This window comes from Choloepus didactylus, chromosome 10 (assembly GCF_015220235.1).
Source record: "Choloepus didactylus isolate mChoDid1 chromosome 10, mChoDid1.pri, whole genome shotgun sequence".
Lineage (NCBI taxonomy): Eukaryota > Metazoa > Chordata > Mammalia > Pilosa > Megalonychidae > Choloepus > Choloepus didactylus.
In genome coordinates, this window is record NC_051316.1 from 91,584,207 (window position 1) to 91,612,156 (window position 27,950).

The 27,950-nt window shown below is 34.7% G+C and overlaps 1 protein-coding gene across 18 annotated transcripts in view; it reads left to right on the plus strand.

The window, feature by feature from the left end:
- FNBP1 (formin binding protein 1) overlaps positions 1-27,950 on the plus strand; it is a 184,656-nt gene that overhangs the window by 101,306 nt on the left and 55,400 nt on the right. For all 18 annotated transcript variants that reach the window (XM_037798143.1, XM_037798147.1, XM_037798150.1 and 15 more), the window contains exons 5-6: positions 1,483-1,545; positions 1,955-2,059. In XM_037798143.1, the coding sequence (XP_037654071.1) occupies positions 1,483-1,545; positions 1,955-2,059 (168 nt within the window). The remainder of the gene's footprint in view (positions 1-1,482; positions 1,546-1,954; positions 2,060-27,950) is intronic.

Below are 27,950 nucleotides of genomic sequence, written 5' to 3' on the forward strand. Positions count from 1 at the left end.
ACATGGCACTTCTGTACTAATGAAGTGGTTACACACTGGCTATACACTGGCTCCCCTTCTCTGTATACTGTATACTATACACTTCTCTGTATACTGTACACTGGCTCCCCTTCTCATTCAGACAAAAAGCCTACAAGCCCCTATGCATCTCTCCATTTCTTCTCTGACACCGTTTCCTAATACTCTCCTTGATGCTCACCCTGGCCAGCTCCACTGGTGCCCTTGCTGGTCTGTACCAGAAATGTGCTATCCTCAGGGCCTTTACATATAGCAGGGAAGTGAATTTATCTTTAAGTTAAAAAAGATCTAAGTAATGAAAACATCTGTCCACACAAAACTTGCACATGGATGTTTATAGAAGGATTATTCATAATAGTAAAAAACTGAAAATAACCCAAGTGCCCATCAACTGATTAATGGATAAACAATATATGTTATAACCAAATGTCGTTTGGCAATAAAAAGAAATGCAAAGCACATGCTACAACATGGATAAACCTTGAAGATACCGTGTTGAATGAAATAAGCCAGAAACAAAAGGAAATATTGTATGATCTCATTTATATGAAATAATTAGAATGTGCAAATTCATAGTTAGAAATTAGAATACAGGTTACTAGGGTGGGGGTGGGGAATAGGGAGTTAATGCTTAAAATGTTTGGGATGATGGAAAAATTTTGGTAATGGATGGTGGTAATGGTAGCACAACACTGTGAATATAATTAACACCACTGAATTGTATACTTGAAAGTGATTAAAAGGGGAAATTTTATGTTGTATATATGTTACCAGAATAAAAATTTTTAAAAACACAACTGTAAGAAAGAAATTTATGTATGAAATAACAAAATAAAATACAGATGGGTTAAAAAAAGAAAAAAGGCTATAACATGGTTGAACCTTGAAAGCATTATGCTAAATGAAAGAAGCCAGACACAAAAGCCAATGTATGGTATGATTCCATTTATATGAAATGTCCAGAAAAAGCAAACTTATAGACGTAAAGTAGATTAGTGGTTGCCTTGGGCTGGGGAGATTGGGGGGTGGGGAGGTGATAACTACTGGGTGTGGGGTTTCTTTTTGAGATGATAAAAATGCTCTGTGGTGATGGTTGTACAACTCTGATTTACTAAAAGCCATTGAATTGATACACTTTAAATACATGATGTGAATGGCATATGAATCTTACCTCAATAAAGCTGTTAAAAAATGACCTAAGTGATTGCTATCTTAATAAAGCTCTCCTGTAGTTTTTACAAGTGCTGTATATAAGCCTTAGAATATTTAGAAATGTAAAGGGAACTCTATACCTAGTCTTTCTTTTATTTCCATTTTTAGTTACTTTTTAACTCTTAAATCTCTTTGGAGTACACATCCTAGATGTTCAATATTTAAATAGTATTTAAGCAGATGAGTTTTTTTTCTCGTGTGTTAATATGAGAACGAGAGTTACTAATCCCTGGTGTGTTTTTCCCCTTCCAGCACTTTCACGAAGGACGTAAGGCACAGCAGCACATAGAGACGTGCTGGAAACAACTTGAGTCGGTAAGGGAAAAACAAACAGCTGAAGAAACGTCTTATGAGAATTTTCTAATTTGAATTTAATTTAATCTTGATTCAATCAGTAATTTATTTTTAAACAAAAACAAAAAACTAAAAAAAATCTTTATAGATTTTTCTGATTTGAACTTAATTTGTTTCTTGTTTAAGAACCAAAAGAACTCAAGTAAATATTTTCCTAAAAGTCATATGGAAAGAACAAAGATTACACAGTTTTGATGGAAATAAATGCAGATTTTAAAACGAACTTCCTAAAATTATGACTTGATTATAACAGATCAGTTCAGAGAATAATGCTTATTTGGGGATTGAAAGAAAATTATATCTTTTCACATGAATCTCGTTGATTTTGTAAATAATTACTTTCCCCACCACCACTTTGCTCTGCTTTTAGAGTAAAAGACGATTTGAGCGGGATTGCAAAGAAGCAGACAGAGCGCAGCAGTACTTCGAGAAAATGGATGCAGACATAAATGTTACAAAAGCAGATGTTGAAAAGGTAAGGCGAAAGTGAGAGTCCTTCTTTTATTTCCCTTTTTAATGTCCGTCACACATCCTCCCAGACTGCTGGTCCCCAAGTTCTCCTTTCTGATGTAGCCAGAAAAAAGGACTCAACTTGTTATCTTTTTCATTCTGTGTCAACAGTTATAGAGATCAGAAGTTAAGACTTTGGGAAACTTCAGTGTTACACTTTGAGGAGTTTATTTATTTAGTCATCAGGATGATAATATGGAGATTTAGACCATGAACATGTCCTGGGAGGATGGTTTCAGGAGATTGTGGCTATTTCTTAATGTCTTTTCAAAGAGAAAGTCCACTTCTTGAAAGCTGGAGTAGATGACTCAACACCGTCTGGAAGAGTTTGTGTGTATAACACTGCCTTGCCTGACTTCTAATTCATTCTCTAATTCACACTGTTTGCCTGACTTCTAATTCATTCATTCAGGTTGATAACAGTGATGTTGCAGTTGAAGGGTTGAATTTTTATTTATTATTATAAAGCTTGCACTGTCTCTTCTTGTGGCTAAATATGTGTTTTCCCTAGAAGCTGAATTTTCTTTTTATGAAAGTCATTAATATAGTATAAACAAAATTAGACTGTTAAATAACTGTATTCATTCTTTATGGCCCAAGGCTATTTTGGTATTCACAGTCTCATACTTTAAGTGGGGAAAAACCTTATGTTTTCATTGATTTCTTGCACTTTTGCCAGATTAGTTGGAGAAGAGTTGGGAAAAAGTGTGAATTAGTTATTTGCCCAATTATTCAATTAACTTTTTGATTAAGGACTAAATATGTATTATTATGTCTTCCTCTAAAATTATCTAATATAATGAAATACATATTCTCAATCTCTGTATTTGATTTATTTTTATTAGAGAAGTTGTGGGTTTACAGAAAAATCATGCATCAAATACCAAGTTCCCATATACCATTCTATTATTAATACTTTATATTGGTGTGATTCATTTGTTTCAACTGATGAAAGAACATTTTTATAATTGTATTATTAATGTTAGTTCCTGGTTTAACTTAGCATTCACTATTTTGTTGTGCAGTTTCATGGGTTGTTTTTTTTTTTAACATTTGTTATTGTGAAATGTAACATATATACAGAAAAGTGATAACTTTCAAAGTACGATTTAACAAGTATTCGTAATCCTTTGTTAAATCCTTCCTTGTCTGTTGCTACTCCTCCTGCTCGTTTGATCACTGTCTCAATATTCAGGGATATCTGCGCAGTGACCACCCTAACTTGTTCATATTGAAAAGGGGTGTTGACGTTATGGGAAAGGGGGATGCATCTGGTTGATGTTCTTCGAGAGGCTGTTGCCTCTGGATTTGGGGACTTAGCTGGCATAAGAACACTCTGGAGGATTTAAGTTTCTGAGAAATAAACTTAGTGAGTGAAACTTTTATAGAGCCTCCGATAGGGACCTGTGTATTCTTCAGGATTTTCAGGACTTCTGTTGCTTTGGGCTTAGCATACTGTAGCCATCTGGAATATCTAGCTGAAGCTTGTGTAAGAGTAACTTCCTTCATGGTATTTTTTTAAAATTTTTATTCTAATAATATATTGCAACCAAAAATTTCCCCTTTTAACCACATTCAAATATATGATTCAGTGCTGTTAATTATGTTCACAATGTTGTGCTGTCATCACCATCCAATACCAAAACTTTTCCAACATCCCATACAGAGACTCTGTACATTTTAAGCCTTAACCTCTTATCCCTTATCTCCATCCCAACCCCTGTTGCCTATATTCTAGATTCTGACTCTATGAGTTTGTTTATTCTAATTATTTCATATCAGTAAGATCATACAATATTTGTCCTTTTGTGACTGGCTTATTTCACTCAACATGATGTCTTCAAGGTTCATCCATGTTGTTGCATGTATCAGAACTTCATTCCTTTTCATGGCTGAGTAATATTCTTTATTTGATTTTGACTGGGAATATTTACTTTACCAAAAGATATATTAATTTGCTGACAAAGTTACCAAAATTATAAATTCACCATAAATTTCTACTAAGTAGCCAACTCCCCAAAATATTTAAAAAGTTATTCAATTAAAATATATTAGATTGACAAAATTTTTCAAAAAACGTTTTGGGTTAGATGAGATAAAATCAGTATATGTGTCCCACAGATATATCTAGAACAAATGTATGATTCTTTATCATGTATTTTATTATCCTAAATGTAGAAGTAATTTTTTTCAATTAAATTTTTTAAATAAATTAATTTTATGGCCTTTTCTCATTGTAAAAGCTATTGTTCATTGTAGAAATATCTGAAAATACCAGCAACCAAAAAAAGAGAAAAAAAATAAAAATCTCCCAACTATTATTAATGCCTTGATATTTTATATGTGCAGTATAAAGAATAATAACAAAAGGAACACCTGTGGTCCGTAACCTGTCTTAAGAAATAAATCTTATTAGTACCTTTGAAGTCTCCCTCCTTGATTGAATCCTTTTCCTTATCCCCATCCCAGAGGTAAAATTTTGCTGAATTTTATGTTAATTTGCTACCTTTCATAATTTCACCACATGTGTATGTATCTCCAAATAGTATATTTTATGATCTTCCCTCTTTTTCAACTTTATGCAAACAAAATCATAATTTCACTTACATTCTTCTGACTTGATTTTTTTTTTTCTTTTCATTCAGTATTGTGTTTTTAAGACCTAATTCCTGTGGCATATAGAACACATTGGCTTTTATATATTAATATTAGAGCCAGACACCTTGCTATACTCTCTTTTTACTTCTGTTTTGGGTTTTCTGTAGAGATGAGCATATCGCAAATGAATAATGATAGTTTTATTTCTTCTTTTCCCATCCTTTACCTTTCTTTTTCTTATCTTACTCAGCTGGTATGATCTCCATTATGCTCAGTAGAAGCAGTCATAGTGGACTTCTTTATCTCATTTTTATTTTAAAGAGAGTTTCCCTATTAAGAATGATTTAAATAAACCCTTTATTAGGTTAAAGAATTTCCTGTGTTTTCCTGTTTTAACAAGTGGTCTGTTTTTTTAAATCATATTTTCATATTGCGTATCATCAAGTATTTTTTCTGCTTCTTTTAATCCATTAATGTGTGGTGAATGACATTAATCAGTTTTCTTATATTGAACCCAAATTAGCATTCCTGTGACAAATCCAACTTCATATTTATTTGTGTATTTAGAGAAGTTGCAAGTATACAGAAATATCATGCATAAAATACAGAGTTACTGTGTATCACCCTGTTATTAACACTTTGCATTTTCATGGTAATTTGTTACAATTGATGGAAGCACATTTTAATAATTGTACTATTAACTGTAATCTATGGTTTACATTAGGGTTTACAGTTTGTGTAGTACAATCTTAAATTTTTAAGTTTTATTCTAGTAGCATATGTACAACCTAAAATTTCCCCTTTTAACCACATTTAGTATATAAATTCAGTGCTGTTAATTATGTTCATAATATTGTTACCATTATCCGTTAACAAAACTTTTCCATCAACCCAAAAGGAAACTCTGTACAATTTAAGCATTAACTCTCCATTTTAACAGGAAGTTTTTTTAATCTTAATTTGATATTAAATATCATCAAGTATTTTTTCTGCTTCCTTTAATCTATTAATGTGGTAAATTGCATTAATCAATTTTCTTATATTGAACAAATTAGCATTCCTATGACAAACCCAACTGGGTTTTGATGTGTTTGGTTTTTTTAAATATAGCTGAATTTGTTTTGTTAATATTTTATTTTAAGGTTTTTACGTCTGTATTCATTGTAACTGGTCTATAATTTTTCTTTTTGTCTGTCTAGTTTGTTTTATTTATTATCAATATTATGCTCATCTCTTAAAATGAGTTTTGGAGTATTTGCTCTTTCTACTTTCTGAAATAATCTATGTAAGATGAAATTAACTGTTCCTTACATGTTTTGAAACATCATCTGGGTCTGGTGTTTTCTTTGTGGGAAAGTTTATGACTATTGACTCAGTAGTAAACAAAAATAAAGTAGTTTTTATTGTTTATTTCTTTGGTTGATCTTGGTGGATTATATTTTCTAGAAATATATCCATTTCATCATAAATTTTCAAATTTATTGGCAAACATTGCCCATGATATTCTCTCACCTTAATTTTTGCTGCCTATGTTGTTATGTCCCTTCTATTTATTCCTAATATTGTTTATTTATACCTTTCCCTAACTGATTTTTCTGGATCAGTTTTCCAAAGTATTTTTATTAGTGTTTTGTTTTGTTTTGTTTTTTCTTTTTGTTATTTTTTTATTTGTATTTTTCAAGAACCAAATTATTTTTGGTTTTTATTTTATATTTCTATTTTTATTTTATATTTCTATTTTACATTTCTATTTTTATTTTATATTTCATTCACTTTCCTTCCTCCCTCTTTCCCTTCCTCCCTGCTTCCCTCCCTCCCTCCTTCCTTCCTTCCTTTCATCAATGTCTTTGAATTTATTTTATTGCCTTTTTAAAAATGTTCTTTAGATGCTTACCTCATTTCAACCTTTCTTGTTTTCTAATGTAAACATTTTATATTACAAGTTTCTTATTTAAGTACTGTTTACCTGCATCCCACAAATTTTGATAGTTATATTTTTAATTGTTCATTTATACATATTTTTTATTTCTTTTACAATTAGTCTCTCACTTATGATTTCTGTAGAAGCATTCTTTTGAATTCCAAATGTTTGGCTTATTTAAACTTATCTTTTTGTTATCAATTTCTAATTTAATTGCATCATGGTCATACAAAACTTTAAGAGCTTGTGTCTTTTATATTTATTGAAATTTGTTTTATGGCCTAGAACATGGCCAATTTTTATAAATGTTCTTTAAGTGACTGAAAAGAATGTGTACTTTCCAATTCTTGGATGCAGAGCTCTACATATTTTCATTAGATCAAACTTGTTGATTGTGTTATGCAAATCTTTCTATTGTTAAGGATTTTTGTTTGCTTGTTACAGCAGTTTCTGAAAGATGTATAACTTCCTTGTACCTTACTTTCCTTGTCGATAGAATGGGGAACACAGGGGAATAGGACTACAGTGAGTATTGAGTTAATATGTAAAGAGTACTCAAAACTGTTTCTGGCTTGTGGTCAGTGCTCCATAAGTTAAATATTTTGATAATAATGGAGCAGGATTTCTTATTTTCTGTCAATTTTGCTCTTCTATTATGAAGTTATTAAACACAAAAAAGTTTAGAATTGTAATATTTTCAATGTGATTTAAAGTTTTTTCAGTGATCATCTTTAGTTCTGGTCATGCTTTATACCTCAAAGTCTATTTTATATTCTCTATTTGATTAATTTCAGTAACTGCAATATTTGTGGACCTGATTCTTCAGTTTGTTGTTTCTGCTAATTTGTTTATATTGAACTGTTTCCTGAGTATTTTTGAGATACAAGCATTTCTGGTATAATGTCAATAAATGCATTACCAAGAAACCTTAAGTTTGACAAAAACGATACTAAAAATAACAAACAGGGCTTATGGGGAAAATGGGCTTAAGAACAGATCACTAAAATGCCTATAGAACTTTGTAACCAAAGCACTAACAAAACAACAATCCTAGTGGAACTCCTAGCACACTTAAATCTCTGCTAGGATTTGCACTGAGCATCACAGTCAATCCTTGTACTTCCTCCTTGGAAATGTGGGTCCTTGAGAGCATTCACTTCAAATGGATACTACTTTTATCAAAGTTAAAAATCTGATCCAGGGTGTAGCTTTCTGCATTTATCCATTGTTTTAATGCAGGAAGAAATATCTTCCGTTTTTGCATTCGTACTCCTAACCTCACTTTTTAGCCCAACATGATGGATATTGTAGCAGTTCTTGAAGCCACTAAGCCAGCTACTGTCTGTAGATTTTTAGCATTTTTCTTAAGCGCAGCAGGATGTTGCTAAGGCTTGCTGTTAATCATGAGAAAGCTTTCCCCTGATTGGCTCCAAACATTAACATGCTGTAAAAAACCTGCATATAGACCGGAAAGACTTCTGTGTTATGCTAACATCATTCTCCTATTTGTCAGTCACATAAGAAGGTGTAAGTCACAGCAGAGAAATGTGAGGTATAAAGCTGACTGTCTATGGTTATGAATGCTTCCTTGGAATTTTACCTGTAGTGATTCTTTGAGCCTGGGCATAAAATGGGTTCTGGAGGGAGCAGGCATTGCCTGGGGGCACGACCAAGCTAGGACAGCATCAATCTACATTTTCAGCTTGGGGTTTGGGGGTTACACATGCTGTGCTTGAGGGTAAAATTGTGGTTCAAAAATTTGCAGGATGACTATTTTCTTTGTTGTCCTTCCTCAGGTTAGATCCAAGGTAATTAAGTTATCAGAAGTGCAATTGCTAAACTGAATTGCTATCCTCAACTACTTGAATAGTTTCAATGATATAGTGCTTTCTCTTATACTGAGAGGACCATTTTGTTATTTTTATGAAAATACTACTTATCTGCTCCCCAAGGATAAGATAAATTACCCGATTTTGGCATCACAAACATTGAAGCTGATAGAGCAGTGTCTAAACATTGAAATTCTTAAGTTGTCTTGCTTTTGAGTATGGCTTAAAATGCTATAATTTCCAAAACAAACAGTAGTTTGGCTGTTATATCAGTTTTTTATTTTATTGCCTTTTAAGCCTGTATCACTATCAAGCTAAAAGGATACAGTTTCAGTTCTTATCATCATTTAATGTAATTTCCCATTTTAACTACTGACAGTCTTTGAATCCAATATAAATGTCTTTTTCCCCAGTTTCCTAAAATGATTAAATCTCATTGTATTCAAAACAACTCATCTTCCTTTTCCTAGCAGTCAGCCATACAACACTTGGAATGATTGGCCTTGTGTTTACGAAGACATTCGGACTGCTACCAATATGAGTAGAATAGACTTCTCTTAACTGTTTTTCGTATTTGATGTGCTCTATAGTGCATTTTCCAAACTATTTAGGTTCTGAGTATGGGCCTGATTTTTCTTCTTTTCTTTTTGAAAAGTTTAACAGCCCACATGTGGATTGAAACCATACTTTTCCTAAGCACTGTGTTCAAATTGCCTAAATCTGTCCAAGGTCACTGTAGGACGACCGACTTTTACTTCATGTCAATGTGTGGCTAACTGTATTATCCTTGACACCCAGCTTAACTAAAAGTAAATTTATATATGAAAAACAGGCATAAGACAACAACTGACAGTTTTATTTCTGGGCAAATACACGTATTTGGATGTCATGATTTAAGGAACAATGAGGACAGGAAATAAACTTATTTGAATAGTTTTTTTGGCAATAGAAACTCAAGGACTTTGCAGTCTCTTTTCCCTTGCTGAGATGCAGCTGACAGAAAGATTAGAATTTAAAGACTTAAAACTAAGTCAAGTGTTTTGGACTTAGTCTGGATTTTTAAAAGAACTGATATATGTTGGAATATGAACCAAAAATATGTTGGATTATGAAATTTCATAGCTCATGACCCATTTGCTTTTACGTTGAAGATAAAAGCAGATGCTTTTTTTTTCTTTTTAACCCCTTTTAATGAGAAGGAAAAGATATTCCTTACAATCTATTTTGTAATGTTGAGAAGCAAAAGACTACAAGGGAACAAGAGAAAAATAAACCATGTCTTACTCAAATATAGGATCCTGCTGTAAAATATAGGATTCTACTGTAAAAAAATTTTAAAACTTTAAGGATAAGGTTAAAGTATTCTTTACCATTTAATACTCCCAATCCCAGGCCCTCCTCAGAGGTGTAATTTACATACAGTGAAGTGGCCTCATCTTAAGCAAAGAGCTCAGTGAATTTTTACCCATATATGAAATAACATCACCATCACCCAATAGGAACCATTTCTAGGATCCCAGCAGGCTTCCTTGAGCCTTCATCAAAGGTGACACAAGTCTGGCCTCCGTCATCTACTAGTTTTGTCTGTTTCTATACTCTATACAAATGGAATTATACGATACATATTGTTCTGTGTCTGGCTTCTGTTACTTAGCATTGTGTTTGTGAGATTTATATTTTTGCTGCATATAGTGGTAGTTGGTGTTGTTCATTTTAAATTGCTGTGTGGTATTGCATTGTGTGGATATATCACAATTTATCCATTCTCCTTTGGTGGACATTTATGTTATTTCCAGTTTAGGGCTACTAAGAATAAAACTGCTATGAACATTCTTATATATGCCTCTCGGTGGGCATGTCTCTCAGTTTTCTTGAGTATATAACTAGGAGAAGAATTTCTGGGTCATAAGTGTACATTTGGCTTTGATAGATGCTGTCAGAGTTTGCCAAACGGTTATACCAGTCGACACTCCTTCAGCAGTTGCTCCTTATCCTCAACAACATTTGGTATTGTCAGTCCTTTTATTTTAGCCATTTTATTGGTTGTGGAGTGGAATCTTGTGGTGGTTTTAATTTGCGTTTGTATTTCCCTGATGAAAAATGATGTTGAGCATCTTTTCATATGCCATTATCTGTCATTTGTGAAGTACCCAAGAATTTTGCCCACTCTGAAAATAAATTTTTATTCTGAATTTGTAGGACTTCTTTATATATTCTGGATATGAATGTATATATGTAGTATTTATGCACTATGCTCTTGTGTCTGGCTTCTTTTAATGAACAGAAGTTCTCAATTTTAGTGAAGTTCACTTTACCAATCTTTTATTTTATGGTTAGTACTTTTGGTATCCTGTTTAAAAATTCTTTCCCTTGATATGTGGGTGATTTTTTTATTTTGAAATATTCTTCATTGCTATTAAAATGTTGTTAAGCAATTAGAAAAGGCCTAGACAACCAGAATATGATAGTTTCCAAGTCATGTGTTTTTAAGGATCACACTTAGGAGTACAGAGAACCAGTCTTCCTGGGGCTCCCTCTGTCTCTTCTGATGACCACGCCATCAGAATTGACAGGTGCTAAAGAGCCATTGTTCATTGTCACCTTGAACAGTTAAACTCTTCTGTGTCTTGATTATTTTTTGTGAGGTTGGAGTGTAGTGGGTGTGTACTGGAGAAGTGGACAGGAGTCTAATAGTTTTAATGGATTCAGCATTTCAAGCCCTATATAGTTTGGGGATTGTTGTCGAAGACAGGAATCAGAATTCTAAGTAACCATTAATTTATGTTACTAAAATGTGTCTAGCCATTTAATTTGCTTGCAGTCTGTGTCTGCTTAGTACAAAGCTTTTTATCCAGCTATATTCTGAATTTTTGTCTCTATTTTCACATTCCCCAAAATGTGTCCCCCCCCCAATTATTTTGATTTAAGTGAATTCTAATGAGATCATGACATCATGGTTTTATTTTCATTTCAAAAACATCTAACTTAATGGAATTCCTAAATTGTGAGATGTTCTCATTCATTCCTTCATTCATTAACTCACCCATTCATTGTGCATCAAATGGTGAGGTGTGGAGGTGCCACATATACCAAAATATAATCACACAATCCTTGACTTTAAGGAACTTGCCTTTTGTTTTCTTCCTGATATGTGGTTTACTGTATTGTGAATTTTCTCATTTACCCCCTAAACAACTCTGAATGGCAGTTTGGTGACAAAGACTCCAAAATCACGATTTGTCACTCTGTTTTGGAATAATAACATGTTAGACACACTTGGATGTGAAGCAGTACCTAATTTTTGTGTTTTGATAGTGCTGCAAGTTGGTTAGCGGGTGTTGGGAATAAAAAGGAAAAGGTTATCAAAATGAATGGAATGTGAACTAATGTTTCTGAACAGAGAGAACAGTGTTTTCTAAATGCATGCATCAAACTGAGTTCATCCATGTCAGGCAATGAATAATTCCCTTTCTCTATTTCACCCTTTGCCTTGTGACTGTTAGCTCTTACATAATTTCCAAATGCAAAAATAGGATATTGTTTAACAGAAACTGCAGTTAGTGGTTACAAAAAGCTGCAGAAATTGTTAGTACGTTCAAGTTATGTTTTTAAAATTCCAGTATCAATTTCTTCTTTTTAAGTCTAGTTTCATTTAACTGTATGATATTATTCTTTTACTGCTAGAACTTAATTTTATGGGCAGTTGTTTGGCACAAAACAGTTAACTTGGTTTCTTCATTCAAATTCATTGCAATTCTGAGTGTTGACTAGACAGAAGAGTTCTTCATACAATGTGATAGGTTTCCTTATTTCTGGTTTAGTCATGGGTTTATTGTATAACCTGATTTGATGAAAAGTTAAAAAAAAATTGACTTAAAATCCTGACCATGAGCACTTAGTACAGTGTATCAGTTTCTTAGGAAGTTTGCATTCTGTTTTATGATTTCTAAAATTACTTGACTTTGAACATTAACCTTCTTTTCTATATAGATGTCTCTGTTGTAAAGTATAGGAAATCCAAATTCATTTCTGAATTAAAGTAGAATTCTAAGAAATGTGTGATAAAAGGTGAAATTTCCTGTTTTATAATTACAATAAAAGGCAAATAGACTCTATTATAGCTATCATTTATTATATAATAGAATATTTTAAAGGGAAAAATAAAATCATAGTAAGAAATCTATACTAATTTTGAGCTAGAATGAAGGGATTTAATTTGGATAATTATCAGTTTGACTATTATCTCAAGAAAACAAATGAAATTTACTAGTTTAGAAAGTCTTATTCAGTTGGAATCAGTGCTACCAACTCTGTAAAGCGGAGGCAGGGTTAGTTCTGGTCTAACTGAAGCCAGCTGAGTAGCAGAGTGTTAAATTTTTTTACCATTTGGGGAAGCAGTCTCTAGCAAGATGACTACTTTAGTTATTGTACGTATAAGGAATTGTACTATTAAACTTTTTGTTTGCTCTTGCTGTAACTACTAGATTGACATCTTTATTGAACATGTTAACAGCTTTAATGCTTCATATAAAATGTCTGTTTCATATAAAATATGCTCATATAAAATGTCTGACTGGTTATCTGGAGGAATTGTTCACTGTAACAGTTCAGAAAACATTTCTTTTTTAAAGAGGAAGTGGGTAGTTTGAGTGCAGGAAATAAATTTGCAACAGCAGCTTGATCTTTCAGGGTAAAATATTTTTTGTTTAAAACAAGATAAAACTATGTAGAATTTAAAAGTAAATGTCAAAATATTAATATTGTTGCTCTGACTATTCTTTAAAAAGTGTATCAAGGTTAAAATGAAAGATTCTAAAAAAGACATTCTGTTATTTTCCTGTTTATATTATTCTGTTAGCAGTCATATCTCTAGGGTTTATATTTTGTTCACTTTGTTTCTTAGTATGCCTATGTTATATAAACAGCCTGAATGTAAATGGTTTCGATTCTTAATATCTGTCCAGAGCAATAAGGGATATGTTTTCTTCTTTTGAGGCTTCATGAAGGAAATGGAATTTAATGAAAACTAGATGTGGAGTAAATGTATTTTATATGTGGAAGCAAGACATAACTTTGACCCTTGTTAAAAATGAGTGTTACTAGGATGAAATAAAAGAAGAGGCTGTACTGAAACTGTCAAGCTACAACCCAGAACCCATGAATCTCGAAGACAGTTGTATAAAAATGTAGCTTATGGGGGGTGACAAGGGGATTGGGAAAGCCATAAGGACCACACTCCACTTTGTCTAGTTTATGGATGGATGAGTAGAAAAATAGGGGAAGGAAACAAACAGACAAAGGTACCCAGTGTTCTTTTTTACTTCAATTGCTCTTTTTCACTCTAATTATTATTCTTGTTATTCTTGTGTGTGTGCTAATGAAGGTGTCAGGGATTGATTTGGGTGATGAATGTACAACTATGTAATGGTACTGTGAACAATCGAAAGTACGATTTGTTTTGTATGACTGCGTGGTATATGAATATATCTCAATAAAATGAAGATTAAAAAAAAAAAAAGAAGAGGCTGTAATACCCAATTTTAGTTGTATCATTAAAAATGAAATTTTGATAGCAATATTGGAACATGAAATTATTATGGTTAAATATTTCACATAAAAGTACTCTTAAAATTGTATTTAGCTCCAAGTTTTGGTTCATTTGCTAGCAATTGCTATTGTCTTTATATTGTTACTTTTAATTTTCACTTATGTTTGAAGTAAATGGTTTTTACACTAAAAAATGGAGTTTAGTTAAATATACATCTAAAAAGAAATAGGAAAATCAAAATCTCAATAGTATTTACTATCAGAAATGTGTGTGAGGAGGGGTGAGGGGGGATTTCTACCAAAAGTAAATTAATATAAAGGCCAAATGCTTTTTAAAAGCCTCTTCAACAAAATATTTCCAATATGCATTGTTTCTTTTACATTAAAATGTTGACATGAGAATATTTTCTTGGCTTTGTTTTAGTACTCCTAGGAGCATAATCCAAAACAAACCTGCAAGTTAATGTGCAAAATAACAAGAGTGCAAAGCAAAATGACAGGTCATTCTCATAACCTAGATCTGAAGATGGAAATAAATTTCCCGAGGCATTTTATATTTTGTGTGTGTGTGTGTGTGTGTGTGTGTGTGTGTGTGTGTGTGTAGCTTCAAACACTGAGCACTTCTTACATGCCCTATACTCTTCTAAGGGCTTCCATATGGCAACTCATTTAATAAATAAAGTATTTTAATTTTCACTGATAGTCCTGGTCTAGTGTGACCAACAGCTTATTCTTAATCTTGATGCGAGACACAAGTGGGTTCAAATCTTGTTTCTGCCACCTACAACTGGTACGGCTTGAAGCAGTTTATTTTATCCTGAGCCTGTTTCTTCATCTGTGGTTGTGAGGGTTCAGTGGTACAGGATGTATGTAAAGAATTGGCCTATTTTTGGATTGCAGTTAATTGGTTGGTGCTATTATTATTATTTGCCTGTATGTGTCCTTCTCTTTGCTTTACTTCTAGCTCCTTCCTCCCAAACTACTGTTGATCAGTTCACTGTTTTCTGAACATTCGGGGCATCGAGGCAATGAGAATATTTATTGAACAAATAGTGCATGGCACCAATTGAATTACAGGAGATACCTATCCTGAGGGCCCTGTTAGCAAATAGTGGTGAGATGGAGACACAAGGAAAACCTGAGTCAGTTGGAGAATAAGATAATGTATCATATGTTACCATTTGTATGGTGAAGATAATCAGGGCAATAGCAGGTAAAAAATTATTATTGAAGTGTATCACCTGGTGCTATGACCAGCAAATACTAGGCGCTCAAAAGCTGTTGATAGACTCTGCTTCTGGGGAAGGTCTGCGTGAACTGGAGATTGTTGGGAAAGGCCTCAAGAAGGAATTGGGACTTGAATATGAAGGGGGTGTAGCAGTCGGAAAGATGGAGCAGAGAGAGAGGGCAACTGAGGTGGAGAGAACTCCATCCAGAGCGCCGAGGGAAACATGGTGATGATGTTGACCTGGCTGAATAGGATCTAGCTGGAGAGGTGAGATGGAAATAAATTATGAGGGAGGTTAAGTGGCCAAATGATGGAATGAATGTGACCCTGATGAAATGCTAGTGAACCTACTTCTCAAAAAACTTACATTGAAAGTGTTTTTTATTTTCCAAAGGATTTTTAATCCTTTCCATAACTCTTTTATCCATTTATAGTTAAAAAGGGTGAACCTAAAGCCTAACATGGCTCTGCTTCAGCGCAGACTGAAGCACATTTCCATGCTTTGAATTCAGTGTTCTTGTCAGTGTACTGAATGGCTCCTCACTGTTAGCCACTGATCTTGCCTGCAGAACTAGGCAGCTATAGACATGAGTGAAGCTGGTGGGTTAGGGCAGGATGACAAATAGCAACTGACATGAGGCCTTAGTGTCAGGGACCCCATAAGAAGTACTTGATTAGGGAGCATGGGCTCCATCTGAAGGGGACAGCCTTTATCCATCATCCACACACACTTGTTGCCTTGTGATAATGCAGGCCAAGTTCATTACTTCTTGCATATCTTCCCTTTCTGGCTCAACTTTCCTTTTTCCTAGCTGATAGGTTGTTTTCATAATTTTTTTTCTGTGAGTGGCAAATTTTCTTTCTTTCTTTGTCTGAGATATCTTTTTTTGTCCTCACTCTAATGTAATAGTTTAGTTAGCTATAGAATTCTAAGATGACAATTTTTTTTCTTAAATATTCCAAAAATATCATGCCATTATCTTCCATTGCCAGTTGTTTCTCTTGGGAAGTTGGCTATCTATTAAATTGCATTCCTTTATAGTTATTTTACTTTCCCAATTGTTAAAGTTTTTTTAAAAATTCAATTTTCTCGAGATATATTTGCATACATACAGTCATCCAAAGTATACAATCAGTTGTTCAAAGTAACATTATATAGTTGTGCATTCATCACCACAATCAATTTTTTAACATTTTTATTACCACAAAAAATAAAAAAGATGAATAAAAATTAAAGCAAAAAAGAATACCCAAACATCCCACTCCCCGCATCCCTCCTTACTAATATTCATTCATTTTTTGTCCCTATTTTTCTACTCATTTGTCCATACACTGGATAAAGGGAGTGTGAGCCACAAGGTTTTCACAATCACATGGTCAAATAGTATAAGCTATATAGTTATACAATCATCTTCAAGAATCAAGGCTACTGGGTTGCAGTTCAACAGTTTCAGGTATTTCCCTCTAGCTATTCCAATACACTAAAAACTAAAAAGGGATATCTGTATAACACATAAGAATAACTTCCAGAATGTCCTCAACTCCATTTGAAATCTCTTAGCTATTGAAACTTTATTTTGTTTCATTTCTTTTCCCCCTTTTGTTCAAGAAGGCTTTCTCAATCCCTCGATGCTGGGTCCAGGTTCATCCCCACGAGTCATGTCCCACGTTGCCAGGGAGATTTACACCACTGGGAGTCATGTCCCATGTAGAGGGGAGAGCAGTGAGTTTACTGCAGAGTTGGCTTAGAGAGAGAGAGGCCACATCTGAGCAACAGAAGAGGTTCTCTGGGGGAGACTCTTAGGCACAATCACAAGCAGGCTTAGCCTCTCCTTTGCAGTAACAAGCTTCATAGGGGCAAGCCCCAAGACAGAGAACTCAGCCTTCTAAATTGGTAGTCCCCAATGTTTGTGAGAATATCAGTAATTCCCCAGGTGGGGAAGTTTAATATTTCCACATTTTTCCCCAATCCCTCAAGGGGGTTTTGCAAATACATTTTTATTCTCTGCCAAATTACTTTGGGATGTATCAGGGCTTCACAGTAACCTGTACAAACCAACCAGATCTCATTCCCTCTTCAAAGTTCCATGTAATTACGGTGTTTGAATAACTGACCATACAAGTTAAATTATATAGTGTGCTACAGAAAATATAGATTTTGCTCCACCAACAGTGGTTAGGTATATCCCTCTTTCCACATTTTCTCCAACACTTGTATCCCTCTGTTTATTTTTTAAATAGTTTTATTGAGACACCATACATTCCCTCCTAAGTAAACAGTCAAAGTTTCCTGGTATAATCACATTGTTATGCATTCATCAACACAATCTATTTGAGGACATTTCCAATTCTTCCACAAAGAAAGAGGAAGAGGAGAAAAAACTAAAAAGAAAAAGGAAAAAAAATGACAACTAAAAAAATTAAAAAAAAAAAAACTAAAATAAAAATGCAATACAATACAATACAATAAAAAGGTCAGACAACAATACCAATGCCGAGAATCCCATACCCCTCCCTTATATCCCCTTCTTGAAGACATTTCACTCTGGTATATTGCCTTTGTTACAGTTAGTGGAAGCATATTACAATGTTATTCTTAACTATATACTTTAGTTTGTGTTTATTGTATTTTTCACCAATACCATCCCATTTTCAACACCTTGCAAAGTTGACATTTGTTTGTTCTCTGTCATGTAAAAACATTCTTATATTTGTACATTTAATCACAATCATTGACCACTCTAGGTTTCACTAAGTTATACAGTCCTAGTCTTTATCTTCTGTTTTTCCTTCTGGTGTCATAGATATCCCTAACCTTCCTCTTTCAACTGTATGCATAGTCTTCTTTGTTCATTGTACTTACAATATTGTCTTACCATCACATAGTATGGTGCTATTCATTTCTGGATCTATACAATTAATCCCTCTTGAACATTCTATACTCCTGCATCATCAAATGCCTGATCTCTACCCTCTTTCTAGCTCCTGATATCTTCATTTCTATACTCTTCTCCAAACCTCTCTCCTGTCTTTTCCTATCTGTCTGTAGCACTCCCTTTAGCATTTCTTGTAGAGGAGGTCTCCTGTTCACGAATTCTCTCAGTGTCTGTCTGTAAATATTTTAAACTCTCCCTCATTTATGAAGGATAGTTTTGCTGGATATAGGATTCTTGGTTGGCAGTTTTTCTCTTTCAGTATCTTGAATATATCATACCACTGTCTTCTTGCCTCCATGGTTTCTGCTGAGAGATCTGCACTTAGTTTTCTTGAGCTCTCCTTGTATATGATGGATTGCTTTTCTCTTGCTGCTTTCAGAATTTTCTCTTTGTCATTTGAAAATATGATTAGTAAATATCTTGGGGTAAGTGTAGTTGGATCAATTTTGTTTGGGGTATGCTGTACTTCTTGGACCTGTAATTTTATGTCTTTCATAAGAGTTGGGAAATTTTCATTGATTATTTCCTCTATTATCCTTTCTTCCCATTTCCCCTTCTCTTCTCGTCCTGGGATACCTATAACATGTATATTCATGTACTTCATGTTGTCATTCAATTCTCTGAGACCGTGCTCATATTTTTCCATTCTTTTTCCTATCTGTTCTTTTGTGTATAAGTTTTCAGATGTCTTGTCCTGTAGTTCACTAATCCTTTCTTCTGCCTCTCCAAGTCTGCTGTTGTATGTCTCCATTGTGTTTTTCATCTCTTCTTTTGTGCCTTTCATTCCCATAAGTTCTGCCATTTGTTTTTTCAATCTTACAAATTCTTCCTTGTGGTCACCCAGTGTCTTCTTTATATCCTTCATCTCTTTTGTCACATTTTCTTTCAACTCATTGATTTTAGAAGATTTGTTTGAACATCTATAATTAGTTGTTTCACCTACTGAATCTCAGTTAAGGTGTTAGTTTGTTCCTTTGACTGGGCTATATCTTTGTGTTTCCTGGTGTGGCTTGTGATTTTTTGTGTTTAGGCATCTGAATTTCTTGAGTATTTTATTCTGGAGGTTGTTTTCTCTCTTTTGCCTAGGGTTTTCTTGTTGTTTGTCTTTGATCTCTATCTTTTCTTTATTTCTCTCACTGTCCAGTTGTCACATTGGCTCTGCCCCCCCCCAGTGTCCCCCCAAAAATCAAGCACCCATAGGGATGGGAGGTAGGTACTTGGAACCCCACCATGTTCACTGTGTTTGGTAACATAGATCTGCTGGCTTCCAGTGGTGCTCTGATTTCTGCTGGCCAGGAAGACCTGGGTTTGTTTTAAAGCCCTGCTTTAACAGTTGGGTCTTCCATATTTCTCAGCAAAAACAGGGCCAGGTTTCCATACAGTATGTGTAGACCAGCTCCTGTGGTCCTAAGAAAAGGTCTGAATCATCTTTTTAAAGGTATGTCAATTCCCTTACACCTTCTGGACTGTCCAGCAGATTGTGATGTTCAGAAATTTAATTGTTCTCAGAAGCAGCTTTGCCTCTGAACGCCGGCTGCATTTACACAAGTGAGCTGAAACTGCAGGATTTTATGCCCTCACTTTGCCAGGCACAATTTGGCTTGATATGGGGCTCCAACTGTGGCAGAGTACTCCCTCAGCTGACTTAGTACTCCGGCCATCCCCAAGGCAAAGAAATGGCTGCTGGCTGCTGCTTCCCTCAAGGGTGGGGGAAGGGCTTTCAGACCCAGGGATGGAAATACAGTCTCTGTCCATGTTTTTTCAGTTTCTTTGTCCCTCACTGACCTGGTCCTTGAAATGTTCTCCCCTGTCCCCCAGGTCTTCAAATGTGGTGGTATGTCTCACTGCTGTGAGAGATTTTATAGTCTGTGTCTGTGGTGTGAGGGGTCCCATCTGCTGATTCTGTGTCTTTCCCACACTGAGACCAAGTGAGGGGGAAGGGAGAGGACCAACTAGTCTAGGACAGAAGAATCCTACCTGATATTTCTTTTCTTTCTTCAGTTCAGCATTTGCAGAGTCCTTCTCCAGTTTATATCCTCCTTCAGAGTGTCAAACAATTCAGAATTGTACCTTTCTTCATTGAATCTCTGGAGAGAAGTTTTCATGAGCTGTTTATGTCACCATATTGGTGACTTCATCTAATCGTTAAGATCTTGTCTTTGACTTTGGTGTTCTGCAACATCCTATGATGTTTCAAAGTACAGAAAATTTTTAACTGTATTTGAGATTTCTTTTGGTTCTTAAATCTGAGCATTTGTGTTTTTCATGAATGTGGGGGAAATTCTCAGGTATTAACTCTCTTCAAATATTGCCTGTCCAATGAGTAATAAAATAAAGACCAAAAATATAAAAATAATAGGAGAGGATAAGGGGTATGGGATATTTAGTGTTTATTATTATTATTATTTATTTATTTATTTTTTGGAATAATGAAAATGTTTTAAAATTGATTGTGGCTTTGAATGCACAACTATATGATGATTCTATGAGCCATTGATTGTATACATTGGATGGAGTATGTGGTGTTTGAATATATCTCAATAAAATTGCATTAAAAAAATTGCCTGTCTTCCATTCTCTCAAATTGTTGGTTATGGACTCATTAGATGTGTGTGAAACTTCTCACTCTATTCCCTGTGACTCTTCTTTTTCATACATTCTATTCCTTTATGTATTACATTTTTTTTGTAGCTTTCTAGCTACTTCATTACTTCTCTTCAGTTATTCTACTTTGTTATTTGCCTCATCTCTTGAGTTTTAAAATTTCAATGACTACATTTTTAAAATTTCTAGCAGTTCTGTTTAATTCTTTTTCAGTTCTGTCTGATCTTTATTTACAATGTCTTATTTTCTTATGGTTTTACTTGCTACTTTTATCTCTTTAATAATTTTAAATATTCTTGATTTATATTTTCTTTCAAATTGTTCTTTTAGCTCAAGTTATTTAGGTGCTAATTTTCCCCTCTATTTTAGCAGTTGAGTGTCATGGTGGTTTATTTCCTTGTTTTATGATTATGATTGTTTTCTTTGTGTGTGCTAATCTTCAGCATGGATTGTTTTTTTCCTCTGGGAATCACATGAGGGCTGGATTGTAGAAGTAACCCCTAGCAAGGTTTTCTGCCAGACAACTTGGAACCAATTTTTATGTCAATTATTGGCTTGAGGATTCCTATATCAGGAATATAGTGTGGCACAGACTTAAAGTTTTGATTCTCAGAGGAAACTCTTCTACTTCACCCCAGAGCCCAGAACTTAAGCTTCCTAGCCATCTGCTCTGCTCACCGGGAGAAGTTTTTCAAAAGGTTGCCCAATTTTAGCACTGAGGTTACAGTGAAAGGATGGCTAGTAATCTTATATCTCTTGGCTTCAGTGATAGTATATTACTGAATAATGTATGTAAGATTTTTAGTATCAAACAATCCTGATTAGACTTCTCTTGTGGCTTGGGCACTAAGAGTAATTAGCAGGCTGCTAACCTTATCGCCAGATACCTCACATTTCTGCAGAAATAGAAATATGGTATTTTCATTTCTTTCATTGGGGTATGTAATGTGACTAATTTACTCTACTAAGGAACATATCTTTTCTATAACAGCGTCTACAACGTTCTTTAAATATTTCTGTGCTTCACAGTAGCCCCGCAGCAGTAGAGAATGGTGATTACATGGGTATGGACCTTAGCCAGAAGCCAGGCTGTCTTCAACTTTACATGTCACACACTTGGGGTGAGGTTATTTGTTAAGGGAAAAAAGGAAAGGGAACAGGATAAGCAATTTCAAACCGACCACAACTGAAAACTCCAGTCTCTTGCTAGTGACTATGCATTAGAACCAGGGAGGAGGAGGGCACCAAGTCTTGGAGTCTGTGATATGTTTGTACCTTCCTAAGACCTCTGAGCTCATAGAGAACTTTTCATCAGCCTACCTTGGAGGTGTGTCAACATCGAGATGCACAATCAGCTTTGGCTTCTTCTCTCTTCATAGAAATTGTCACTCACCTTGAGTAAATAGATATTTCAAATTCTGCTTTTCAAACAAGGCAATCAGGGTGTAGGGGAACAGTTTTCTTAAAACTGTTTTGCAAGTGAATGGCCTGTGTGAGATTGGGATGCTAGTCTCATTTACTATCTCAACAGATTCTTTCCTTTTCAATGACTGCAACAAACTCTCCTGCTGCACTGGGCTAGAAAGTTGTAAGAGTGTTAAAAAAAAATGTAGGAAATTGCTGGAATATTTCAGGCATATTTCTTTGGTTAACTTATTTTGAAGTTTCTCTCTGTTTTGTATTTTAGTCTGCCCTTAAAATTTATCAAAGACAGACTCATTGTTTTGGCATCCCTGGCCTGAAAGTATCCAACAAAAACGCACAGCGCTCTGTCTGAATAGGAATTTATAAATGCATTCTTAGTCATGAGCTTGAAAATGTATTCTAGATGCAACAGTTTGCTGGGTACTTTAAACAATGTCATTTATCATACAACAGCATTGCTCTGGACAAAGAGCTTTTTCGTCTCTTCTTTTGTTAGTATTCCTCCTACTACATTAACTTTTCAAAGCTTTTTTCTTCCTTGGCCTCAAATGCAAACCATAACTCTTCAATCTCCCACTGTTTCTGGAATTCAGTATTAGAAATTTTACTAATATTTTGGTAAAATAAAATATTGCTTAATCATATTTCTTAGAAGTGATCATTATTAATGTTTTATTTTTTAAGTAATGGGATTATGCTATACTGTTTGGAACCTTTTACAATTAAAAATATAAATAATAGCTTTCAGTTTTCCGTGTCATTAAATATTATTTTACTTTGTTTTTTACAAGTTCCACATTAGCTCATCAAGGATATGCCATAATATTTGACTAATCACATTACTGGGCTTTTAATTTGTTTCAAATTATTAGCTCTTCTATGATGGATATCTTTTGTGAACACTTAAAATTACTTTATTAGGATAAATTCCCAGAAGTTAGAATTGCTGGGTCCAAGGCTAAAGTAAAATCAAGTTTTACTCCTCATCATTGAAAAATGCCAGAGAAATCAACTAATCCAGTTAAGAGTTTTCAGGGATTTGCAGCATTTTGCTGTTTGGCTTTGCCTGATCTAAAAAATACATAGAAAATAGATAATGATATTCTGTGGCCCCTACCTCACTGGAATGCTGTGAAAACACAGAGCTTCCTCTCATTTGTCTGGCCATGTTCAAAAGGCAGCTTCTGGGTATTTCTGAGACTCACCAAGTCTGTCCCTTGCAATATGGTGATTATATGGTATGTAATGCAGCTGTTCTTCTGAACTCCTGAGCTTGTCTTTGCTGTGAATTTCCCCAGGCTGCTGGGCCTCTTCTCCATATAACCTCAGCTACTGCCCCACAAATTAAGAACTCAAGGCTGTTACTGTTGGCAGTGATTATCAGGATGTGGAATCTGCTGGGACTTTTACTTTCTAAATCACACGTTTCTGTAAATTTGAAGTATTTACAGAAAGCAGATTTTTTTTTTTAATGGGGGGAATAAAGATTGAGAGAGGTGGTCATATAGCACAATTTCTTACATTATTATGTTTAATTTTTTCCACAATGTTAAGTCATTGGCTCAGGTGGTTTGAAGAAGTGCTGGCATCTTGTTGTGCCTCTGGCCCTGCCTGTCACACTCCCCATGACTGCATTTTAGGAGTGGCTGTCAGGCCCATCTGCCAGCTAAATGGAGCTGCCACGGTGGCCAGTAATTGGATAATAATTATAAGCATCTTATGTCTGGTACAATACAGTAAGTTCTTAAGGAAAAGGGAATAAAATCTAGATTTAAAATGCAATACAAAATCCAGTTGGTCTCTTCTTGTGATAATAATGAAATCAAATATTGAAGGTGCAGCTGCTCCAGAGAACATTTACTTATGTTTGGGCTACCTGTGATAACTTTAAGTATTTGTCATTGCTCTCCCAAAATTTTGGTAATATAGGGTGGACATTTATAATTTGTTATATTATATCCTTTTAACAAAGGGGAAAAGTGGCTTTCCAAAAACTCTTGAGAGCCACTATTATAAATAGTTTATCATTTAAGGACCTGCAGTGGATAAAATTCTGAGAGGTCTTAGGTGACACTCAAAAAAAACTAATTTCATTATTTATTTATTCAGTAAATATATAAGTGGAACCAGTCCATATTTGCTCAATTTGTTAGAAGTTTAAAAGCTATAAGCAGCCTTCAAAAAAGATGTGAGGTAGGATTTGCCCTTGGGAAGACTGCTGCTGCAAAGGAGAGGCTAGGCCTCCCTATAATTGTGCCTAAGAGCCTCCTCCCGAGTGCCTCTTTGTTGCTCAGATGTGGCCCTCTCTCTATAGCTAAGCCAACTTGGCAGGTGAAATCACTGCCCTCCCTGCTATGTGGGATCAGACACCCAGGGGAGTGAATCTCCCTGGCAACGTGGAATATGACTCCTGGGGAGGAATGTAGACCCGGCATCGTGGGATGGAGAACATCTTCTTGAGCAAAAGGGGGATGTGAAAGGAAATGAAATAAGCTTCAGTGGCAGAGAGATTCCAAAAGGAGCTGAGAGGTCACTCTGGTGGGCACTCTTATGCACAATATAGACAAACCTTTTTAGGTTCTAATGAATTGGGGTAGCTGGTGGTAGATACCTGAAACTATCAAACTACAACCCGGAACCCACGAATCTTGAAGACAACTGTATACAAATGTGGCTTTTGAGGGGGGACAGTGGGATTGGGGGGGCCATGGGGATCACACTCCCCTTTGTCTAGGTTGTGGATGGATGAGTGAAAAGGTGGGGGAAGGAAACAAACAAACAAACAGACAAGGGCACCCAGTGTTCTTTTTTACTTTAGTTGCTCTTTTTCACTTTATTATTCTGGTTATTTTTGTGTGTGTGGTAATGAGGGTGTCGGGGATTGATTTTGGTGATGAATGTACAACTATGTAATGGTACTGTGAACAAGCGAAAGTACGATTTGTTTTGTATGACTGCGTGGTATGTGAATATATCTCAATAAAATGAATATTTAAAAAAAAGAATATAAAGATTAAACAATGTCCAAAAGTGGGAAAAAAAAAAAGATTTGAGGGTAAGCAAACCTACCATGCTACCCATGTAAAAGTGAGAAAGTTTTTTAGTCCACCTTCACAAAATTGAGATTCAGCCATCAGGGTTATTTTCTCCCTAATATTTTGAAATATTAAGGAAAAAGTAATATTGGATTAAACAGGAAATAACTACACATTTTGGCCATGCTAATAATCTAAATTTAGTTAACTAAATGGATTACAGAATTTTTGTCTTGGAACCCATTAGGATTTATTAGTATTGGGCTGCAGTTCAATTTCTAAAATACTGTTTTCTTTATTTAGAAACTGCACCTCTGACCTTTTAGGCAGTACAGTTTTACTAGCATGAGGACATTGAGATGGACTATGCTAAGAATTAGCAAGCAGTGAACTCATGTTTATAAGATACATACTTGGGCCTGTTTGGATTTATTTGGGGAGTTTCCCAAGAGTTTGTCAAAGAAATTCTAAAATTTAAATTCAGTCTTCTGATTGACACCGAAAGTGGTCTTGATCTTACTCAAAGATGTCTGTTACTTACAGCTTCAGGCAACTGTGGTCAGTCTGGAATTTTTGGAATATTATCTCTAAATTCTGTAACTCTGACCCATTTAAAAAAAACCCTCAGAACATCTTTCTACCCTTCAGAAATGTTTGCTATAATTTGCAGTGTCTTTTATCCTTAGAAGAATGGGAAATTTAATTAAAAGAAATTGCTTATGGTCTGTTTTAGAATGGAAATACTGTATCTCTTTGAGATAATATTTGCTATTTTAAACTGACTTAAGAAATGAGAAACAGTGATAGTTATAATCTTCATTTAGCCCTAGTCATTAGAAGACACTCCCTAAAATATCTATTTACTGACTGGTTACTCCAGATAAGTTTTTGAAAATATTTTTAGAGATATTTTTAAAAATACATTTGTAATAATGAGTAACTGACTCAACACTAGTTTTAGAGAAAAACTCTTATGTTCTGTTCTGAAACAAATATAGCTTACTAAATAAAAATAGGGTTTTCCATAGTAAAACTTGATCAGAGCAATGCCACATTCCTGGCCTGGGATTCAAAAGTGAATACTAATTCAAAGCAGCTGGATCCTGAAACTAAGCGAATAAGACAGTCCTGTTTGGATTTATTTGGGGAGCTTCCCACAAGTTTGTCAAAGTCCTGTCTTACTACAATATTTTGCTGCTTTTCAGTGCTTCTGTATTCTTTTTAGTGAGAGAGACACTGACAGCTGTAGAAATAGAATTTTGCATCAATTGTCCAAGCTTTGGTATTCAAGAAAAACTCCCTGAGAGAATGCTCCTTTTTAACATAAAAGGTAGACCTGTTCCTTATAAATAGGTTTGGTTTATTTTTTTCAACTCAGGGCTAACTTTCCTGTTTTCTGGCTGGATTTTATATCCATATTATTCCTCATTTCACTTTCTTCCACAGTTCACATCTAGTGGTCTCTCATTAGATTGCTGGATTACTGCTATAAACAATGTGAAAGGCATCGTAAAACAATTATGAGTTAATATACTTCCAAAGCAAGAGAAAGCCACAGCTAAAACATTAAGATGGTTCTGAGGAGCTGGAAGAGGAGGAACAGCCTATTCCATCCAAATATATATATAATGATGACACTCTGATTGCAGTTTCAGAATGTAAGCTATTTAAAAAATTCATTAAAATAGAACCATTTCTCCAGAATAAATGAGGGAACTCCTGTGTCTTGTTACTTAGTACTGTAACAAGGAGAAACCTTGAAGATTTTGAGTAAGACTTTTTCTGAGGCAGGTTTGTGAATGAAATAGAGACTGTCTTAGAAATTTGAGATTTTCTTTTGTGGGAATTTCCTTGTTTGTTTGTTTTCATATTTATAGCAAAGCCATAACAATGAAGCTGTAGGTAACTGAAAGAGTTAAAAGGATTTCTCTGGATGCATTAGGGGAGCAGATGGAATGCATGTAGGTGGGAAAGCTGTTATTCAAACAGAGGAAGGCTACTGTATGTTGGAAGAGAATAGATTTTTGAGGGTAGCAGGGGTTTGGGGGGACTTAACAGTTTAGGTCTAAATTAACATATTTACAAGTGGACACAGTAAGAAGAGGAAGCCAAAGCATATGGACAGGAAAGGAGTTAACAGGCTACCAACAAAGAGGAAGAATGTGGCAGCTAAAATAAACCTAGTGTAGACGAGAAGTGGATAAAATGGTATTAAGATAACTAAAAACCTTAAGAAACTAAAGAGCCTTAGATAATGAGGAAATTAGTTTGGAAAATTTGATATTGTTACCTTCATTTCAGAAGTATTTATGTATGAATAGGGAAGAAAATAGAGGAAGCAGCTATAAATTACTTCTTGGGCTTTCACCAATATGAGTAAAATGTGTCAAGGAAGTGAGAATCAGGTTAAGCTTTCAAGTCACATAGGCAGGAAGCCAAAACAAAATATTGAGATGCTAAAAAACCGTTACTAGGGGTTACCAATTATCAGACAGAAAGTGGGACAGTCCAACTACTCCAACATTTCCTCTGTTACATCTAAATGTCTCTATGTTCGTTCATTCTCTTTCTTTCTTTCATTAGGTCTTAATTTTCTCTAGCATTGGTTCAGTAAAACATACAAACAAAAAAACAGTTGCCTTGGTTATGTTGGAACAAGGCCCTTTTCCTGTTGTGTTTTTGGCTCAATATAGTAAGTTTGCCAAGTTACCTAAGGCTGATAGGGGCTAGTTT